The sequence below is a fragment of the Megascapheus bottae genome, chromosome 19 (assembly GCF_031878675.1).
Source record: "Megascapheus bottae isolate mThoBot1 chromosome 19, mThoBot2.hap1, whole genome shotgun sequence".
NCBI classification, from domain to species: Eukaryota; Metazoa; Chordata; class Mammalia; order Rodentia; family Geomyidae; genus Megascapheus; species Megascapheus bottae.
Window position 1 is genome coordinate 5,080,989 of NC_143527.1, and position 21,176 is coordinate 5,102,164.

The 21,176-nt window shown below is 38.5% G+C and overlaps 1 protein-coding gene across 1 annotated transcript in view; it reads left to right on the top strand.

The window, feature by feature from the left end:
- Rttn (rotatin) overlaps positions 1-21,176 on the top strand; it is a 104,114-nt gene that overhangs the window by 42,445 nt on the left and 40,493 nt on the right. The window contains exons 27-34 of the mRNA XM_090352970.1: positions 998-1,152; positions 3,404-3,623; positions 5,886-6,014; positions 6,729-6,839; positions 10,236-10,394; positions 11,831-11,902; positions 19,565-19,754; positions 20,999-21,090. Coding sequence (XP_090209096.1) covers positions 998-1,152; positions 3,404-3,623; positions 5,886-6,014; positions 6,729-6,839; positions 10,236-10,394; positions 11,831-11,902; positions 19,565-19,754; positions 20,999-21,090 — 1,128 coding nt within the window. The remainder of the gene's footprint in view (positions 1-997; positions 1,153-3,403; positions 3,624-5,885; positions 6,015-6,728; positions 6,840-10,235; positions 10,395-11,830; positions 11,903-19,564; positions 19,755-20,998; positions 21,091-21,176) is intronic.

Here is a 21,176-nt window from a genome sequence, read left to right on the forward strand (position 1 = left end):
TTTATTTACTTTGCCAGCCACAGGGTTTGAACTGTGGGCCTTATGCTTTCTTGGCTCTCTTGGTTGGGTAGTTTGATACCTCTTGAGCCATGCCAGTCTTTTTGCTAGTTATTTTGGAGCTGGATTCTCATGTACTTCCTGCCTCTACTGGCTTTGAACTGATCCAGATCTCAGCCTCATAAGTAGTAAGATTGTAGGGATGAGCTACTGGCATCTGGCCTGCATTGAGGTCTTTTCATGTTTTTCAGTTAGATAAACAGGATAGATTTTCCACAGTTCTGGTTTTCCACAGTCCTGGTGCTACTAGTAGCAGTACTCAGCTAAGCAAGTTGGTTCAGGTATTATGCATGCTTAGTCATGTATATTGGTTCACTTTCTCTAGGGAAAATTTGTAGGAAAAGGATTCTATGTGTATGGATATATATATATATATATACACACAGAGGATTATGAAATAGTTATAATGCCTTGCTTGATTCAGTAATCACTGCTTAGAAATTATATATAAAACACAGAAGTAAGCATACTTTTTTGTAGTTGAGTGAAATGATAACTCATTGATTATTTAATAGAGTAAAAGGTTTATGGTTAAAAGCAATTGCTCCCCAGAGGATAATAGCCCCCACATTCAAGGTGGGGCATTCCATTGTGTGTCTGGCCAAAGATACCACCCTGGGCCCCCAGGAGACCAGAACCCATTTTTTTTTTTTTTTGCTTCCTTAGTAAGCCCTATATAAGCCTGCCCCCAAATCCAGTCCCTAGCACAACCTCCAATTGTGGGGGAAGATCTGTGCCCCTCACTGTTCCTCAATAAACAGTCCTCGCCTGTTAAAAAATGAAAAAGGAAAATAGCATGCTCAATCACATTTTGACTGAATCTTACTAATTAGGTAATAAAACTCATAATTAATCTAGAACACAGCAACAGGCACTATAGGAACCAACACACACAACTTATATAGAGAGCATTAAAATGTTCACAAATTTTCATGTCTAGGGTCCAAACCCCCTGTTAGACCTGCTGGTTCTGACAGACTCCCAGGTTCGAGAGGAGGCAGATGACATCCAGACAGCGGTCAGACAGCAGCTGCAGAAAGAACTGATGGCTCTTTTCAGTACCATGCTGCTCAGTTTCACAGCAGTCACCGACAGGTACCAAATCTATCTCTGAAGGTTTGGATACATTTGATGAAACAGAATTCTTTGATTTCTGAAGTTTTACATCTTAATTTTTCAAAATGAAAGCAGAAGGAGGGGATCAGAATGATTGGAACTTACTGTAATCTTGTAATACAGCAGTGTAAGTAATGTAAGCTAATAAAGATAAAAACTAAAATTAAGGTGGGGATTCTTCAGCACTAGTTAGTTAGGATCAAGCTCTGTGTTTCAGTTGAGTTGATAAATTCTCAGTCTCCTTCAAGATACACACACACATTCACACACTCATTCACACATGTATTCTGTTGTTGTGTTTTTAAACGAAATGTTTGTTTTCCTCTCCTTATACCACAAGAACCATGGAACGCTTTTAACCCAGATTCGTGGATTTTTCCCTACCAACAAGCAGACAGTTTTGTGACAGTGAACAACGAGCTACGTGTTGTCTAATTCACCTTGATTCTAATGCTCTCTATCTGGAGATGGAATGAGATTCTATGTGGTAGAGGATTCATCCTCCTCACTCCTGTCTTTCTGTACTGTTCACCAGGTCCAGGTTGTTCTACCTGTGCTTCTGCTGATGGTTATCAATCTGAATTCCTCAAACCCCGATTCTCGGCTTTGATTAATTTGTTGAATGACTCGCTGAGCTCACACTTAAGTACATTTACTGCTTCTCAGAAAGGATGTGACCAAGTGTGTTCATAAAGAGGTGTGGAAGGTGAAGCAGGGTGGAGGCAGTATGGAGCTTTTGTGTCATTTCTGGGTGCTGCATCCCTCAGGAACCGCTGCATGTTGAGCTGCCTGAAGCTCTTTGAAGCCAATTCTTGTGGGGTTTACTTCATTGCGCCTGTGTGTTTTCTGAAGAACGAGATGGGAAGCCGAGCAAGGCTTGCCTGCCTCAGTGTTCTTCTCAGCCTGCCTAGGCAGCAGCCTTTTCTCTAGAAAAAGGAGATCAGATGTCTGGTGTTTTGGTGTTGTTTTTTTTGTTTGTTTGTTATTTTTTGTTTTGTTTTGACAGTGTTGGGATTTGAACACTGCCTTTATTTTCTGGGCTGGAGTTCTACCACTTGAGTCCACATCCCAAGTTCTTTTGTGTTACCTGTTTTTCTGATAGAGCCTTGTAACTTTTCCAGGCCAGCTTGGGCATGATTATACTATTTATGCTTCCCATGTAGCTGGGATGACAGGCAGACAATCAACTTTTATTGGCCTACATGGGAGTCTTACACACTTTTTAGCTCTAATAGCTTCTTGGATTCTTCAGGGTTTTCTACCTGTAAACTTATACCATTGCAGATAGAGATACACAGTCTTTCTTTCTAATTGCTATGTCTTTTCTTGTTCACCTGCTCTGGCTGGGCTTTTGAGGGTTGAACAGTAGTGAGAGTGAGCTCTTGTGCTTGCAGCTGACCCTAGGGAAGAGCTTTTTAGCTCCTCACTCTTATGTTGGCTATGGGTTTTTCATCTGTACTTCTTATAATGTTGAAAAAGATCCTTTCTGTACCTATGTTTTTGAGTACTTTTGGTTGCTTTTGTGGCAGGTTGGAGTCTCAGTGGTTTCATTCAGTGCTTTGTTGCATAAACGTCAGAATTATATCTCAATTTCTGCTTAGCTGCATAGTTTTTGAAATTTTACTTTTAAAAAGTTCTCTTTTGATTATTCTAATTGTTAAACTCTTTAAAACCTTTTTATTTGTTTTATCTTATTTATTTATTTATTTTTTGCCAGTCCTGGGCTTGAGCTTAGGGCCTGAGCCCTGTGCTTGGACTTTCTCAAGGCTAGAGCTCTACCACTTGAGCCTCAGCACCACTTCTGGCTTTTATCTATGTATGTGGTACTGAGGAATCGAACCCGGGTCTTCATGCATGCTAGGCAAGCACTTTAACCACTAGGCCAAACTCCCAGCCCTTTATCTTAATTTTTAAAGGAAAAAGTAGCATGTACACCTTATTCAATTTAATTACTATTTTTTCATGACACTGAATGATGTAAAGTATAATTTAAAGTATATGCCAGGTAAACTCATGTAAAATGTATATTGACTTTTTATTCCAAAATTTTATAAGGTGGAAAGGCCAGTATCCACTTATCGATGGTCAGTGTAATTGTCACTTATAATTGTCACTTTCCTTCACATGCCCAGAAAAGCCCTGTGTAGAGCGAGACCATTTATCTAGTTTATACTTCATAATAGCATATAACCAGAGTGGCGCTCTGATTTACCCTCTCTTCCACGCACAGGAAATGCCTGGAACTTTTTTATGTTTTCCAAACACAGCTGTCACTGAAATTGCTCCAGTGTCTGAGAGTCACGGATGCTCCTCATTTCTACGGCTTGCCTTCCCTCGAGCGGACATTACGTGGGATGGTTCACCTCACCACGTTTCCTGGCTGGAGCTCTCATTCTCCTCTCACAAAGCCTCTTGACATTTGTGTGAAGTACCTGTCAGGGCTACTTGAGGTAAGCTAAAAAACAGCTTGTCAGATCACAGCTATGTCAAGCATACACACTTTGCATATGTTATATATTACGTTTACATATTATTATTTACTATATTTAAGGTAATTATGACACAGTTTATATACAGCTTATCATAATGACTAAATGCTTGAATAGTTTAATCAAAAATATGTCAGGAAGATCATTCTTAGGAATATTCTCATTCTTAAGAAAAAGTAAAATTGGCTTTCTTAGAATAGAGTTCAAATCACAGTCATGTTTCAGATATTGGGAATTAAAATAGTATTGAAGAAACAGATGGTTTAGTTCTAGGAAAGAAATACAGGTGAAAGGTAATAGTCTCATTCTGAGTTTAATTGTCTTTGAGGTATTTATCCATACAATTCTTTGGCTAATTTATAGATAAAAATTATAGTCCCTTTTTTGTGATATTTTACAGTTATGAAAAGCTTGATTAAGAAATCTTGTATAGACAGAGGAATTTGTTTTGTACTTCCATAGATATCTTGAGAAGAAAATCTCTATGTCTTTAAATGACAGGAAGAATTAAATGAAGAAAGCTATTACTTTGGTTAGGCATTGCAGGATAGATAATTATGAGGTAATTGTTAGATTGTTAGGTAGTTGTATCAACTAGGTAAATAGGTATCCTATTCTTACTAAGTTCCTGTTTTTAAGAATGAAATCCGAGCTTGCTGCTGTGGCTCAGGCATATAATCCTTACTACGTGGAAAGCAGAGATTAGAGAACCACATGGAAGGCCAGCCCAGGCCTAACACTTTAAGAGAACCCACCTAAACTGATGATGTCTGGGCGTGGAGATATGTACCTGCCACTCAACTGCGGGAGAAACACAATAACGCCATACCATGGCAGGCACCTGTTAACCCAGCAACACGGGGAGGCACAAATAGGATTGCAGTCCAGGCTGGTCTGGGCATAAGTCAAAACCCTACCTTAAAACTAACCAAAGCAAATGGGGTTTGGAGACATGGCCCAGGAGATAGACTGCCTGGTCAGCAGCAGCAATGTGTCCAATCCTCAGGGCTTACAAAGAGTGAAGTCGAGCTTGTGCAAGTGGACATGGGAGCTGTCATTGTTGACCCAGCTTCATAATTTCTTTGTGAGTAAAGATGATTCCTTTATGGAAGGGGGAATCATTTCTAATATCTGATTATTTTGCTTCTGCAGAAAACAGTGAAATTTGAATATTAGCTATTTACTTACTATGATTGTAAAGATGTTTAAGCTATTTGGGATTGATTATGATGGATAAATAGGCTATGCTAAATTATTTCTTAAAATTAGTCTCACGGTATAGAATTTCAGAGGTCTGAATTAAAGGTCAAGTTGAAAAGAGATAAAACCAAAGATCACAGTTATCCCAAGTAAGGAAGAAAATCATTCCACAGATGTTAGATAGTTCCATTTGTAGCTCCAAGGAAGATAATAAAGACTTGATAATTTTTAATGTAGTCACTTGGTAATTTAAAATTTTAATTAAGAAAAATAAGTAAATACACTTGTGGAATAGTAGTGGAACCCCTGGAATTGTCACCATTCTTCTTCACCTCTGGTCGGTCTTATTTTATTTATGAGATATGATTTTTAAAAATGTATAAAAATCATCTCAGGTCAAAATGGCTAAATCATCTGCCTATAAAGCTCTTTTATTAATGTGTGTCTTACTATATGTGGTCTACATGATATGCGAATTAACAAAAAAGAAAATAAAATAGAAGCAAATATTAGACTGAAGTAAAATGGCCCATATGGACAGAGTATATGATGAAGAAAAAGCATTGAGATCTTTTGTGGGTGAACTGACACATTATAAGTTGTGCTAATGCAGAGAAGAAATCGTTGCCATCCATTTGCCTTACAACAGTTTTTCCTTCAAAAAGTAGTTAGCATTCCTTTTAAATTAAATAGGAACAAAAGTGATCCTGTCTGATTGAACTTTTATATCTGTTGTCAAACTATGATTTGATAAGTCAGTGGGAATAGAGTTACCTTATGCATCCTCAGAAATAAATCCACATGCAGTTGTTCATATATAAACACCAGGACTAGTGCTCTACCTCTTTGAGTCACAATGCCACTTGTGGTTTTCTGATTGTTAATTGGAGATAAGAGTATCTTGCACTTTCCTGCCTGGGCTGGCTTGGAACTATGATCCTCTGCTTTCACCCTCCTGAGTAGCTAGGATGACAGGCGTTAGCCACTCTTACTTGACTGAACTTACTTATATTTGTGTTCCAGGTCATTACTTCTTTTTATGTGGAGCGTGGAGGAAATGCTATGTCCTTCATGGGGAAAGGAGTCACAAAGAGCACCATTCTTTGCTTGCTCCACCTGTCCCATGAGATGATGGCCCAGGCTCCAGGCTCGGTGAGGACGTTAGATGCCGCCCGTCACTGGAACCATTACTTGAAAAGGGATGTGCTATGTCTAACACATTTCCACCTGCATGCTTGCTACATGGAAATGTTCCTTTTTTCTTTTGACTTTTCTTTTTAGGTGACAAAAGCTATTCTTGGTTAAGCATTTCTTAAAAATTGTATGCTATCCAATTCAAATTTTATTTGAAACTCTTTTGGTTGAAATCTGCATTCACTTGAACATTATGGTTTCGATAAATCATGAGAAAAATAGTTTTGATGGGAAAATAGGTAGGCTTAACTTTTTAGGAGAAGCTGAGGTGTGTGTGCGTGTTTTTTTTTTTTTTTTTTCCTGGTTCTGGGACTTGAACTCAGGGCCTGGGCTCTGTCCTTGAGCTTTCTCAAGGCTACTGCTCTACTATTTGAACTACACCACCACCTCTGGCTTTTTCTGCGTATGACACCGAGGAACCCAACCCAGGGCATTGTGAATGCTAGGCAAGCACTCTACTACTAGGCAACGTTCCTATCCCTAAAGCTGAGATTTTTATTTGCCTTGTTTTAGCCAAATAATGGATTGAATGAAACCAAGTCTTAAGTACAATTTACCTTTATTTTGATCTTTAAAAATTCACCATTGGTTGAAAGTCAGTAAGCTTTCCTAAAGTGATTTGTTCCCCTTTTCCCCTTCCTTTTTTTTTTTTTTTTTTTTTTTCCACTCTAGGAATGGATGCCACTTTGGTTTTTACCTTTGGGTACTCACAGTGAAGGACCTTCTCCCATTCAGCAAGGGCTGGCCTGGCTAATTCCATTATGGGTTGATCGGGACCCAGAGGTCAGTATAAAAGAGGTCCAAGTTTATTGTATTGAGATTTTAAAAAACAATGAAACAAAAAATATATGCTTCTGCATCTTCATGTTATGGTATTATTGTAGTGACTCTAGTTTACATTTCATTTAGTTCCTGTCTTAACTCAGGATGCTATAATATAATACTATAGACTTAATAAAAATTTAACTGAGAGAAACTTATTTTCTCATCATTTTGGAGTTTTGGGGCAAACCTACCTCACTGAAACTTTCATACCCTTATTTCCCATAAAACATTCATTCTTCTTCTATATATCCTAGCATCTTAACTCAAGGCAACATTAACTCTTTGTTCTAAAACACAGAGTTCTACCTAAATATCGCTGAACTCAACTGCAGATTAGACTTTAGATGTATTTCTGTCTGAGGAGAAAATAGTCCTCTCCGTATATGAATTTATGAAGTTACATAACTTAGGTACCTCTAGCTATGATGTAGAACTGCCTAAGATAAATATTCGTAGTCCATAAAGGAGAAATAAGAAAGAACAAAGAAATTGTCATTCCAAGCCAGCCCAAAGCTGTCAAGGTGAATTCTATTGTTTCTTAGTGTTTAAGATCACTTCAGCCCCCAGTTCCCCGCAGTTTTGTGGACAGCCTTTAACCCCCTTCCGGACCTACTACCATTGTTTTCAAGGTGATTACAATGGTCCTAAACCACTGAGCAAGGTCATCCTAGCCCACTGAAAAGCAGGAGTAGAAAAGCAGGACTGCCATTTGGAACCAGTAGTAAACACTTCTCCATCCCCTGCCCCTTCTTGATTCCCACTTCTCTGATGAGAGTGGCACCAGCCTTGAAGATCTGCAGTCACTTATGGGGTCTTTGTTCCTTTCCTTGAGTAGCACAGATTTGCTTATGTTATCCAAGGGTAGATTGGTCCTTTGCTCTCCAGACTCTGGTGAGAAGCTCATGGTAGAGCAAAGCTTCTTACCTCAGGGCTTTTGAGAATGTAAAAAGAAAGATATGCCTGAGGAGCGGGGTTCAGGGAGAGCAGCGCTCAGCCAAAGATGGCTGAGGGCCCAGAGCATGCTGAGACGTGTGCTGTGGTCACCTCAGTGCTGCAGGGGACATGTGCCCTCTATGTGTCTCCAGTAGGTGCCTGCCCTTTGTGGTCAGATTCAGTGGGTGTTGGAACTTCCTTGTAGATGCAACTGGGCACTTTGGGGTTCATGTTGTGACCACTCTCCAAGAAGCCACTTAGACGTGAAGCAGAGGACAAAAGATTAGATAATAAGCAGGGGAAAAGAATGTTTCTGCTGCTGCCTATATTGATTCTGTTGGTCTTGCCTAGTCTCCTCCGCCTGAACACAGAATGGGATTTCCTTTTTCCCAAGCCCCCCTGTGAATGTCATCTTATCATCCCCTGAAAGCCCTATCTCCTAACACTTACACTGAGGAATTCAAGCTTCAACATAGTTTTGGGAAGTTACAAATCAGTGGCCTTTAAAATTAAATTCATTTAGATTTACTGATTAAAAATGTAAGAGAAAAAGATAGCAGGATGTGTCACTGGGTCTACCAATGGAAATTTATTGGAAAAGTCCAGTCATCTTTAAATAGTTTGCATGCTGGAAATTATGTTCAAAAGCCTAGTGACATTTAGGTGCCCTTTAATGGAAGAGTACTATGATAATATGAAATGTTACTCGACTTCGTAATTTTTATTTGTCCATGGATTTTGAACAAGAAATGCTTAAGTCCTATTATTTATTTCTACAAATTAAATTTATAGAACAAAATTTATAGAAATTTTGATCTTTTTTTTTGTTATGGAGCTTGAACTTGGCCTGGGTACTGTCCCTGAGTTCTTTAACTCAAGGCCACTGCCCTACTCCTGGTTCTGGGCATTGTCCCTGAGCTCTTCAGCTCAAGGCTACAACCCTACCCTCTAGCCAAGCCAGCCCCCCTTCTCATTTTCTAGAGGTTATTGGAGATAAGAGTCTAAGGTCCTTTTGTACCCGGGCTGGCTTTGGAACCTTGATCCTCAGATCTCAGTCTCCTGAGTAGCTAGGACTACAGGTGTGAGCCACTGTGCCTGGCTTCAGAGGTTCCATTTTTTTTTTTCTGTTTAATTTTTTAAAAAATTACTGCTAGTCCTGGGGCTTGAACTCAGAGCCTGGGCATTGTCCCTGAGCTTCTTTTGCTCAAGGCTAGTGCTCTACCACTTGAGCCACAGCACTACTTCCAGCTATTTCCTGTGTATATGGTACTGAGGAATCAAACCCAGGACTTCTTGCATGCTAGGCAAGCACTCTACCATTAGGCTATGCTCCCAGCCCCAGAGGTTCCATTTTTAAGGTAGTTTGTATATTGTACTTGCATACTTATATTTCCTTCTTGGCCATGTTATCACTGTATTATTTTTACCTGGTAGCTGTCTTCAAAAGTATATTTTAAATCAGAATTCATAAATTCACCAAAAAATATGTCATTTGAATAGCAGTCATATTCAGCCTTACTTGAAAAACTTTTTTTAAAAATAATTTTGGAGAGGGCCGGGAGTTTGGCCTAGTGGTAGAGTGCTTGCCTAGCATGCACGAAGACCCGGGTTCGATTCCTTAGTACCACATACATAGAAAAAAGCCAGAAATGGTGCTGAGCCTCAAGTGGTAGAGCTCTAGCCTTGAGAAAATCCAAGGACAGTGCTCAGGCCCTGAGGTCAAGCCCAGGACTGGCAAAAAAAAATACAAAAAAAAAACTAATTTTGGGGAAAAGAATAAAAGCTATGAAAAAGTTTGCAAAAAGTTAAAACCACTTATGGGGGGGAACATTAAGAACTTAAGAAAGGTAGAAAAAATAGCAGGTATCCCTGTTATGCTTGAGGGATAAATAGAAATTGTGTTCTTAAAATTTGCGTAAATACCTATGTTCTTTGAAAAAGGCCCAGAAGCTGTCATTTCTATGCTTCTTATTTGTAACTACCTTTTTTTTTTTTTTTGCCTATCCTGGGCTTGAGCTCAGGGCCTGAGCAATGTCCTTGAACTTTCTCAAGGCTAGAGCTCTACCACTTGAGCCTCAGCACCTCTTCTGGCTTTTTTTTTATGTATGTGGTACCAAGGAATCGAACCCCGGTCTTTGTGCATGCTAAGCAAGCACTCTACCACTAGGTCAAACTCCCGGCCCCTAACTACCTGTTTTTAACCTCATGTAACACTGGTTTATTCTCATTTTTTTTCTATATTATTGTGTACTTTAGTCATAGAAACGGTATTTATAAACTTAGAGGACACCATGTTTTCTGTGCACCATTTATCTTGGGGTTTCTAAAGGAAATGTCATACTTATACAGCGAGTCCTTCATACTTCAGTTCACCTTAGGAGATGGATTCGCGCATTTGACACCCTTGCTTTACTGTGGCAGGTGAGATTCACCTCACTGGGATTGGGGTCAGCACTGACCACTCTTGAAGCCGGCTGTGTGGCTTTGGCCAGCAGTTGTCAGAACATTTCCGGTGGGCTCTGGGGGACTGTGCTGAGCATTCTTCTGGACCAGCTGGAATGCAGTATGGTACGCCGGGAGGTATGTATGCCTTTCAGGCACCTCAAAACCATAGAAATCCATTGCAACAGGGCCTGAATATCTGTGTAACGCATGTTTAGTGTGGTAGACTAACTGTTGTGTTCTGACTGTGAAAAAATGAAATGACAGAGAATGAAAAAAGGTCCTGGATAGTACAGTTGTAGTCCTTTATGAAGGTAATTGAAAAATCTGATTCTGCTTATTTAATATGGAAACAATTGCTTAGTTTTTTTTTGCCTGGGCTTTGGCTTGAACTCAGAGCTTCATGCTCTTACTTGGCTCTTCTACTCACATTTGTGACTCAACCAGTTAGAGCTTTTCGCTAGTTGTGTGGAGATCAAGTTTGCAAGGATTTGTCTTCTCAAGGCTGGCTCTAAACTGATGAGCTCTTTAAATCTTAGCCTCTTGACTATCTAGGGTATAGGTATGTCCGTGGTACCTGGCTAGAAAATGATTTTATTAGGTGAGTATGTTACTAATGGTTTATAAAATTTTAATACATCTATGTTTTCAAAATTACATTTTTTGTCATATAGTTCATACAATATGAGAGGATAACTAAGCCCTAATTTGTGATTTTTTATTGCTACTTCTGTCAAAGTAATAAGTCATATAACTGCTTTAAAAACAATAGTTATATAATTCTTAGAGCGTTATGAAGAAAACAGTAGTGCAACTACTTTAGAAGTACATTCCTTTCTCTTTCTCTTTTAAAAAGAATTTATGTTGGTATTTGTATTTGAACTCAGAGCTTGGTCACTGCCCCTTAGCCTTTTCTACTCAAGGCTGGTGTCCTACCACTTGAGTTGCAGCACCACTTTCGGCTCTTTAGTGTTTAATCAGAGATAAGAATCTCATGGACTTCCTGCTCAGACTGACTTTGAACTGGGATACTTATATCTCACCCTCCTAAGAGGCTAAGATTATAGATATGAGCCCCAAGTATCCAGCTGGAGGTATATTTCTTTTTTTTTTTTTTGCCAGTTCTGGGCTTGAGCTCAGGGCTTGAGCACTGTCCTTGGACTTTCTCAAGGCTAGCACTCTACCACTTGAGCCTCAGCACCACTTCTGGCTTTTTGATATGTATGTGGGGTACTGAGGAATCGAACCCGGTTCTTCGTGCATGCTAGGCAAGCACTCTACCACTAGGCCAAACTCCCGGCCCCCCTGGAGGTATATTTCTTAAATGGTACCAGAATAGGTTTTGTATAAAACCAAATTCTTAAAAAGAGAAAATTATATTTTCTATGAAATAGTACATTATTAGGTAGTCATGTAACAGTCATCATGTTACAAGAAATGTAAGCAATTTAGGTGTAGACCTTTCAGTCCATAGAATTGACCAGAGATGCATCTTCAGTTATTAGATTACAATATGTTGGTTATTTCAGGGATGACAACAAGATGGCAGTATTGACTTTTGTTTTTATTTTCAGGCTGCATTCATTTTTCAGAATCTCCTTCTAATTCCGATGGCTTCAGAAGTTATGAAGGAATATACTTGGCAGGTGGGTGAGACAGTTATCAACCTAATATATTTGAGATTAATTAGTGATAAGCTTTCAGCAGGTGTGTTTAGTCATACCTCTGTATCCAGGTTCTACATCTTTGAATTTAAGCAAACAGGGATTGAATTATATTGGGAATGATGAATAAAGATTAAAATTATGTTGTAGAATGTTTCTAGGTGATATGCAAAAACACTGTGTATTATTTCATACGGGACTTTGACATCTGTGGAGTGTTGTGTCCATGGGAATAACTGTTCATCTTCTGTGGATATTGAGGAAGATTGTGTTTCACTACTGATGAAACTGTATGTAAGGCAGCAAAGATCTCTTCATTGTAAACATTTTCTTATGCTTGATCATCTTTAAGTTTTTCCTCTGTACTGTTAAAAATAATTTAAAATAGTTAATATGAAAAACAGGTTAACATGGTATATATAGTAGATGTTCTTCTAGATACTCCTCTACCCTCAGAGTTGAAAGAGTCTTCAGAGGCACCTCCTTGGCCATCTATGTTTTAAATGAGAAAACAAAGGGCCTGGCATTTTTGTCACTAATGGGAGTGAGGTCCCAGTGAGGAAGACTTCTTTCTGGTTGTTGACTGAGATCTTTCCACAGCCACAAAATCCAACCAGAACGGCAGCCATACATTTTGCTGAAGTGCGTTTCTTATGTTAAATTATGTGTTGTAGGGGTGGGAGTTTGGCCTAGTGGTAGAGTGCTTGCCTAGCATGCATGAAGACCCGGGTTTGATTCCTCGGTACCACATATATAGCAAAAAAAAAAAAAAAAAGCCGGAAGTGGTGCTAAGGCTCAAGTGGTAGAGCTCTAACCTTGAGAAAGTCCAAGGACAGTGCTCAGGCCCTGAGCTCAAGCCCAGGACTGGCAAAAAAAAAAAAAAAAAAAAAAAAAATTATGTGTTGTAGGCCTCTCATTTCGTTTATGGTCCACATTTATCCATAGTCTGTGGTATACAACTTCTTTATGAATGTGTTCATTGCGTGTGGATACTGGCAAGCCTCAACAGAATATAGACATCATTTCTACCTTGGGTCTGATGGCTCCTTGTCATCCAGAGCAGGAGAGAATAATAACTTTCAAAAGTGATGTCACATTTTTAAATATAAAGACAACCATTACTTAAATAATTGAACATTATTAGTTGCTGATATGAATATACTTGTTCTTGCTTTTCTTTTCACACTTGTGATAGAAATTGCATTGTCATATGTATGTTTTGGAATAAATAAACATTTACAAAAAAAAGCTTTAGAAAAGTACAGTTTTCATGTGTTCTTCACCCAGATTTCCTAAATGTTGGTTTATCATATTTAATTTTGTCAGTGTGACATTTTCTCTCTGAGCTACTGGAGAATCCTAGACATGTTTTCTGTTCCCTAAAGCTCGAATATGAATGTCCTTCAAACCAGGATATTTTCTTATGTGATCACAATTGTAATGATCAGAATTAGAAAATTACTAAAGTTTTTCCAGCTGTTCTGCTACCTTTTTTTATAGACAACAGCAATCATATCTAGAATCTAGTTCAGGAATACATACTTCATAGAGTTGTCATATTTATTTAGTTGTATTCATCTGAAATTGTTTCTAAATCCTTACTGTTTATAATCTTAGCACTTTAAAAATGTATGCTTCTATAATGATCCTCATTTAATTTATATGTAGTTATGGAAGATTTCTAAAATATTTATGATTGTGCTATTATACTACTTTTTGTTTATTTTCAGGATAAATCTTGCTTCTTCTTGAAAGCATTGTATGTTCTTTACAGATGTACCTCTTGCTTTGCTTCTAGTTTCTGTTCAATTATAACCAATGAATATAGCATAGATTCACCCTAGGACTAAAATATGTATTTTAAAGTCAGTGTTCTAGCTTGTCCTTGATAGCAGTGTTCTCAGTTAATTGGAGTTCTGTATGACATAACAAATCACTGTTCTGTGCACATATATTTCTGATCAGCACCTAGTGATCTGGAGAGCTTTCTTGGAATACTGCCCCCCTTAGCTCCCTGGCAATTCAGGAGACAATCTGGCATCCCCATTTCTTACCTGTGGGCAAGGCTGGGACAGAACACTCTAGAGATGGAACATCAGATTGTTCTGATTTCTACACTAGGCCAGCCCACAGCCCTATCAGTTGCAGATAGATCTGTGGAACAGAACCTGCTGCATGCATGAAGGGCTTCTTTGGTTCTGGGCCATGTACCATTAGTGGTCTGCAGAGAGCTAGAATCTGCCCATCTTTTGTGCACATGCCTGGCTTGGCTCCGTTGCTGTGAGCAAAGCTCCATTGATAATGTGCCATTGCTTCTAGGAAGCTTTGGTATGTGGAGAATTGGGATTCCTTTTACTGCTTAGTTAAAACTAACCACATAAAAAATAAATAATGATTATATAAAATATATACAGTTCATTTGAATTTCTTTGGGGAAGTCAAAAATATTCTCAGTTTACTAGTGGCTTGAATATTTTTTTAGAAAGAATTATTTTTTTTTTCAAGTTATATATGCCAATAGTGACAAGAAGCTAAGATGGCTTTTCTCTCCCCGGGACAAGTTTAAATCTCTGATGTGAGTTCTTTAGGAGACCCTTATGTATGGAATAGTAAGTTTGCAGTATGTTCATTCCTTCAGTGCTTCAGTGCAAAAATGTTCACTTACCTAGCCACATGGCTGTGCTGCTGTCTGAGATTCTCCAGTGGTGACCCTTGTATTAGCTGATGTTCTTGGCTTCTTTTAGACAATGAGGAAGCAGAAGCTAAAATGTTCTTACCTGGTTCTTCTCCTTTTCTTTCTCACTGGTCTTTCTGTTGGTCTTCTATGGGTTAATTTTTCACTTTTTGCTCTTCAGTGGGTGGTGATGTGTTCATTCTCCCCTGGCTTTTCCATAGGTTGATCTTGAACATTGGGAACCAGTCACTGCCTATGGCGTCACAACCGGGGGGTACATTTCCTTCTCTCCACTCCCAAGGCTGGGCCTGTCTAGTATTTGGAGAGAAAAATGCCTTGGTATTTATGTGTATGGACATACTATGTGTATACATACCTGTGCATTGTATATATGTGGATATACATAATTCGAAAAAATTGATTGGGTGACTCCTTTGGAATTCCTATTTAGTTTTTCTTCTATCAGAGTCCATCCCAGAGCTCAAGTTTTTCTAAGCTCAAAACATCCCTGCTCTTGCATTAAGACCCTGTTTCCTCCTAGACATTCTCAAAAAGTGGCTGTCTTGCCTGTGGCTCATGGGTTCTTGCTTGGTTAATAGTGCCTTGTTGAAGTTGTGCTGTGTTGATGGTGTGACGATTTCCCACTGTAGGATGAGGTAAATCCTTCTTCCCATTCCTGACCCACTGTCTTTGTGAATCAGTGCTGCTGATCGGAGTTGGATTCTTTTCTTCTTTCTAAATTTATAGCCGATCTCCCCATCGACCTCTCCCCTGTAGCCACCATGTTCCAGAACATTATGACCACGCATTTCTTTCATTTCTCATGCTCCACACTTGGGAACCTCCTTGGTTCGGAGTCTTACGTGTTCTTTTGGCTGTGGCTTATTTTTAAGAAAGACTTTCTTTTTCTGTGTGTACGGTTTGGATTGTCAGTGGCCCCCAGAGACCATGTTTGTAAGGGTTGGCAGACTCCACCACTTGATCATGCCCTGGCCCATTTTTGCTTTGGAATCAGCCTTGATCTTCCTATCTATGCTTTCCAAGTAGCTGGGATTTCAGACTTTTACCACCTCATTCACGCCTTTTGGTTAACAGATCTATCTGACCAGCGTTTTGCATGGTCATCTTCTTGATCACCTCTGTAGTAGCTGTGATTACAAGCATATGCCACCTCAGCCACAAAGCTCATACCTTTGAGGGATATGTTTATGTCTTGTGCATGTCCCTGGCCTGTCATAAAATTTGCAATATTTATCTACCTTGCCCTTCTGCCATGATGTTTTTACCTTCAGTTATCAATGGAACCAGCTATCTGGCTGAAAACTCTGAGTCTCTGGGCCAAATAAACCTTTCCTCCTTTAATTTGATTTATATCAGGTATTTTGTCAGAGCAATGAAAAACTAACCAACACATCACCCTAGGTTTTATCTTTGCCAAAAGCATATGCATCCCATTTTAGGCTTCTTGAATTGATATTCTCTGTCTGCTTATCTTGTGTATTTTTACCTTGTAGACATTTTGTATTGTTTTCTGGGATATTAACTTGCTCATAGCTAATGTGTAGATTTTATATCTCTTACTATGATTTGTTTTGATACCTTGGCTTTCTAAAGCTGATGTTTCTTTATTTTGTTAGGAAAAAAAGAACAAGAAAATATATTTTTAGAAAGATAATTGAAAGATAAACTGAAAGATAAATTGAAAGATGAATACAATTGGGTTGGTAGGGTCTCATGATGATTTTTATAATTATAAGAATTCAAAAGCCATATAATGAGTGATTGTTGCCCTTAATGTACTATGTTATCTCTCATCTCTTTTGCTGTCCCTTGGTTATCTCATATTGTTACAATATTTTACCTTCTTATCTGATATATTTTATATGTGCTTAATTGGTTATTTAAAATTGGATAGGGAAGAGGGGGAACACAAGATGAGCGGGGGGAGGTGGGGAGGGAAATGGGGACCATGTCATGAGAAAGGGTATCAATGTTTGTGAAGTAAAGCACCTTCTATCTGGTGGATATAATGTAACCCTTCTTATTAATTACAATAAAAAGAACAAGAAAAAGTAAAGTGGCTTTAGATACATAAGGCCATATGGTATGACACTAAATGAAAGGAGCTCCAGGATATAGAAACAAAAGCCATATAATGAGTAATTGTTGTCAATGTACTATATTATCTCTCATCTCTTTTGCTGTCCCTTGGTTATCTCATATTGTTACAGTATTTCACCGTGGTATCTGATGTATTGTATATATGCTTATTTGGTTATTTGAAATTGGATAGGGAAGGAGGGAAAACCAGATGAGGGGCAGGGGTCGGGGGGAAGGGAAATGGGGACCAAGACATGAGAAAGGGTTTCAATGTTTGTGAAGTAATGCACCTTCTATCTGATGAATATAATGTAACCCTTCTTTTAATTACAATAAAATATATGAAAAAAATAATTCTAATATTTTATTTGTACTTCTTACCAACTTTGAAAATACTAACAACAAAAGATGAGTTTTAGAAGAAAGCATATTTGGTAACCCCTGTCATAGCAGCAGTGTCTGCCATATCAGGTGCTACAAGAATTACTATGCCTCAGGCAGAATAAAGATAACTGAGATGGAAAATCTCTCCAGGATCTATAAATACTCATAAGCTCAGTCTCCCTTCAGAGATATAGTGCTTCCTTTTTTTTGCCAAGAGTCATTCAGCCTTTGTGAATTTAGGACTGTAGTTGTAACTGTAAAGTGAGTAACTATAGACAGGATTTTGAAAAAAATATGAAATCTTTATATTAAATCTTTACAATTATTCTCATCATTTTGAAATTTATTTGTAAACGTAGTTTTTGAACTACTTCAAAAATTGTGTGAGTCATGTGTTTTGTCAGGTAATCAGAGTTAAGCTAATACACTTTATGTTTCTAGATTTTGATTTTGGACTTTTGTGTTTTGCTTTGCTTTGGTTTTTGATTTCTGGTACTAGAGATCAAATCTAGTACCATGCCTGCACGTGTACCTACCCTGCCAGTACTCTGCTTCAGAACTACACCAGTAGCCTTTCATCTCGGTTGTTAATGATTTTCCTGATGTTAAGCGTTTGTGTTTCATGTGCTTCACAAGTTTTGTACCTTTAGGAAGAGCTTCTTTAAAAGACGGAACAGGGCCAGGAGTTTGGCCTAGTGGTAGATTGTTTGCGTAACATGCAGGAAGACCCAGCTTCGATTCCTTGGTACCACATACATAGCAAAAGCTGGAAATGGTGCTGTGGCTCAAGTGGTAGAGCTCTAGCCCTGAGAAAGCCCAAGTACAGTGCTGAGTTCAAGCCCCATGACTGGAAAAAACAAAACAAAGAACCCCCCCACCCCCGGAATATTGTGAAAATAGATATGGTAAGAGTAGCACCTTTGGGTTTGAGCCCTTTGGGTCGTGCCTAAGAGGACCACAGTGGGCTGTGGGTGTTGCTCATGGGGACAGCCTTGTGTAGTTACCTCCTGACCAAGACCCTCGTTTTGGACTTGAGAATGCAAGATCACATTGCCTATAACATAGACCTTGGTTCATAAACAGGAGCCTGAGACCCTATTGTGCTTTTTCCTGCTTCTCCTACTTTGGTCTGAAAATAAACCAACTGTACACATTGTTGTTCACTAATTTTATTTTTCTTCCAAATTGTTCTTATGAAGGGTAGATTCACAGTGCTGCATAAATGCATTGAACATTGGTGTAACAACATTATTACCATAAAAGACATTTAAATCGAGGAGTCTTAATTATAATGATAATATCTTTAGAATGAAATGTTTATGGACACTATTAATATTGTTAGTATTCTTAGTGGGGATTGCTAATATTGTCAATGTCATTATACATTTAACTGTGGGTACTATGTCTTTCTAAGAGAATAACTGGTAGCTACAGCCTTCTTGCCTTGGTGATGGGAAGTGCGAGGAACATGTGAGGTCACACCTCATGCTTGAATAAGATTTGCTGTACCTTTTTTTTTTTTTCAAGTTCGTTTTTTTGCTGGTGGCATTTTCTAACTTTTTCTTGTGGTATGTTTTAAGACATTTCCTTTATTATCATTTTTTTTTGTAAATAGAAATATTCAGAAACCAATGATGAGACTATGATAAATCTAAAAACAATGCTGATTCCCTGACTTCTACTGTGAGGTATTAACAAAATTAGTGGTGGCTCTGCAAAATTTATAGGAAGAAAGGTGCAGCGATAACACAGAGCAGTGGCTGATCCTCTCATGTTCTTGGTGGCAGGTGCAGGTGCTTGTGTGCATGCACTTGGCTTCTTCTTGTTCCAGGGTTGATGCCGTGGCAACTTCTGTGGGAAACGGGTTTTGTTCTGTAGATTGATAATCCTTTTCTGATTTTTGAATTATTGACAAGCCCAGAATATTTCTGGAAATAATTACCTGGACCACATTACTGTGGGTAACTGTTTTACTGTTGTGTGGGGGCTGGGAAACTGCATTTATTGCCCTGGTGGCGCAAGACTGCCATCATTTCACAGAAGCATCTGAAATGAAAGGTCCCTCAAGAGATAGAGCTCTGGAGCAGGCTCATGACTTCAGAGGAGCCCTTGGCAGCAGAGCTCTAGCACAGCTAGAGTTTAGGCAGCAGGAACAGTGGGAGGAATGGGAGGGTCCGGGGCCTCCTGATGTCATCAGGAGGAAGGGGGGCAGATGCAGGCATAGTACTCAGTACACATGTGTGATAACGGAGCCGGGGGAAATCAGGAGGGACGGGGAGTTACACATGACCAAAGGGAATGATGAAAGGGCTGACATCAAGATACATCTGTACAACTGCTTAAAGATAGTAATAATAATGAGAACACCGTAGATTCTTTTTGAAGAAGTGACGCTGTAAACAAATGTCTCTTGCTGTAGATCTTTTTGAAGAAATGGAGTTAAAATCAAATGTCTGTCTTTCTGTTCTCCCTCTGTCTTGTTGCAGGGCCCCTGTGTCCATGACGAGGACTCTGGTATGTCACTCACAGGAAAACCTGCCCTTCAGGCTCTTCTGTATCACTACCACTTCTATGAGCATTTGACTCAGATGGTGAAACAGTGTTACCTAGGACGTTACATTTTCCATTTGTCATTTTCTCTTTTTGCTAGGACTTCAGAAGGCAATGACTTGAATAGTAAGTATATTATGTTTATATTTTTATTTTTACACAATGTAAATTTTCAGAAAGATTTAAAATATGATTTTTTAAAGTGAAAAATAATGCAAGTACCCAAGAAAAACAGTCATTTTCAATCCTGCTTTCTAGAGACTGCAGTGGTTATGTTATAGTCATTTCCTTCCAGTCTTCTTGCTCTGTAGTACTTTTGTTTGTTCTGTGTAATTATGTTCGTATCAAAGCAGTATTTCTATATTCCCTTCTTTCTCTAAATATCGCCTAAGCATTATTCTGTGCTATGAATTCTTCATGGAAGCCACTTTTAACATCTTACTAATGTTTCATAAGCTAATTTATGCTATTCACTAAAGTGATAATAGCTTTTTTTTCCTCCAGCATTATCTGAAACTCCTTTTGAGATATTCATTCCTCAGCAGCCTAGAGTCTGGGTTTTGTTTGTTGTTGTTTTTTCACTGTCCTTATGCCTGAGTCCTTTTCCCATTAAATTTTCAAATTCATTTTTAGATTGTTACTCATTTAGCACACTGTCTTGATGAGGATCTCTTTGTAGATTCTTGGATTTGCTAGGGAGCAGATGGTAACAAATACAAATAACGACTTTGGTTCATGGTCATACAAGTAGCTTGTACTTTTAAATTAGTATTGAGCATTGTATATTGTTAACATCATTACGTACTTTAAAAGAAAAAGGCTCAGGAATAGTACAGAATTCCCCAAATATTAGCATCTAATTGTGTTTCTTCATGTGTTTGCCTATGTGATATGACTACATTAATTTTATATACTTTATAAAAGAATATATATTTTCATGTTATTAAGATTAAATTACAGATGTATACTTCCTTTACGCCCAACTACTTAAGTATGAATTAATAACTCAATATTCTGTTCACTTCTTGAAGGAATTGAGGGAAAATGGACTTTGACATAGGCTTTGAGGCTTCTAAGTAAATGTCTTTTATTAAAATCACCTACTCAGGGTGTTCACATCTCCCTAGATCCTTGTTATGCAAAGCATGGCCTTGAATCACGAGTCTTGGCACCTTCTGGCAGCTTTTTAGAAAGGCACAATCACTGCCCCGCCCTGGCTTAGGGTACTATGTTCTGGAACTGGGGTTTTCAATGACTCTTGTGCACATGAAAGAATTTCTTTATTTAATTCATGGTTGGTATCCCATAATAAATAATTCTTCTGTGACTTGTTGCATTCTTCACGTTAATAGCATTGTTCTTTGACACAGGTTTAGATGACTCGTTCAAGTTTTGGAGGGCCTCATCAAGAATGTCCAATCAGGATCATGATCCAAGTTCTCTCTCCACCGCGGAAACAATGGTACTTACAACAATGCCAGATGTGCTTTGTTTGAAATATGAAAAAAAAAAATCTTGTGTGGTTGGGAGATCAGAATGATGTAAAGT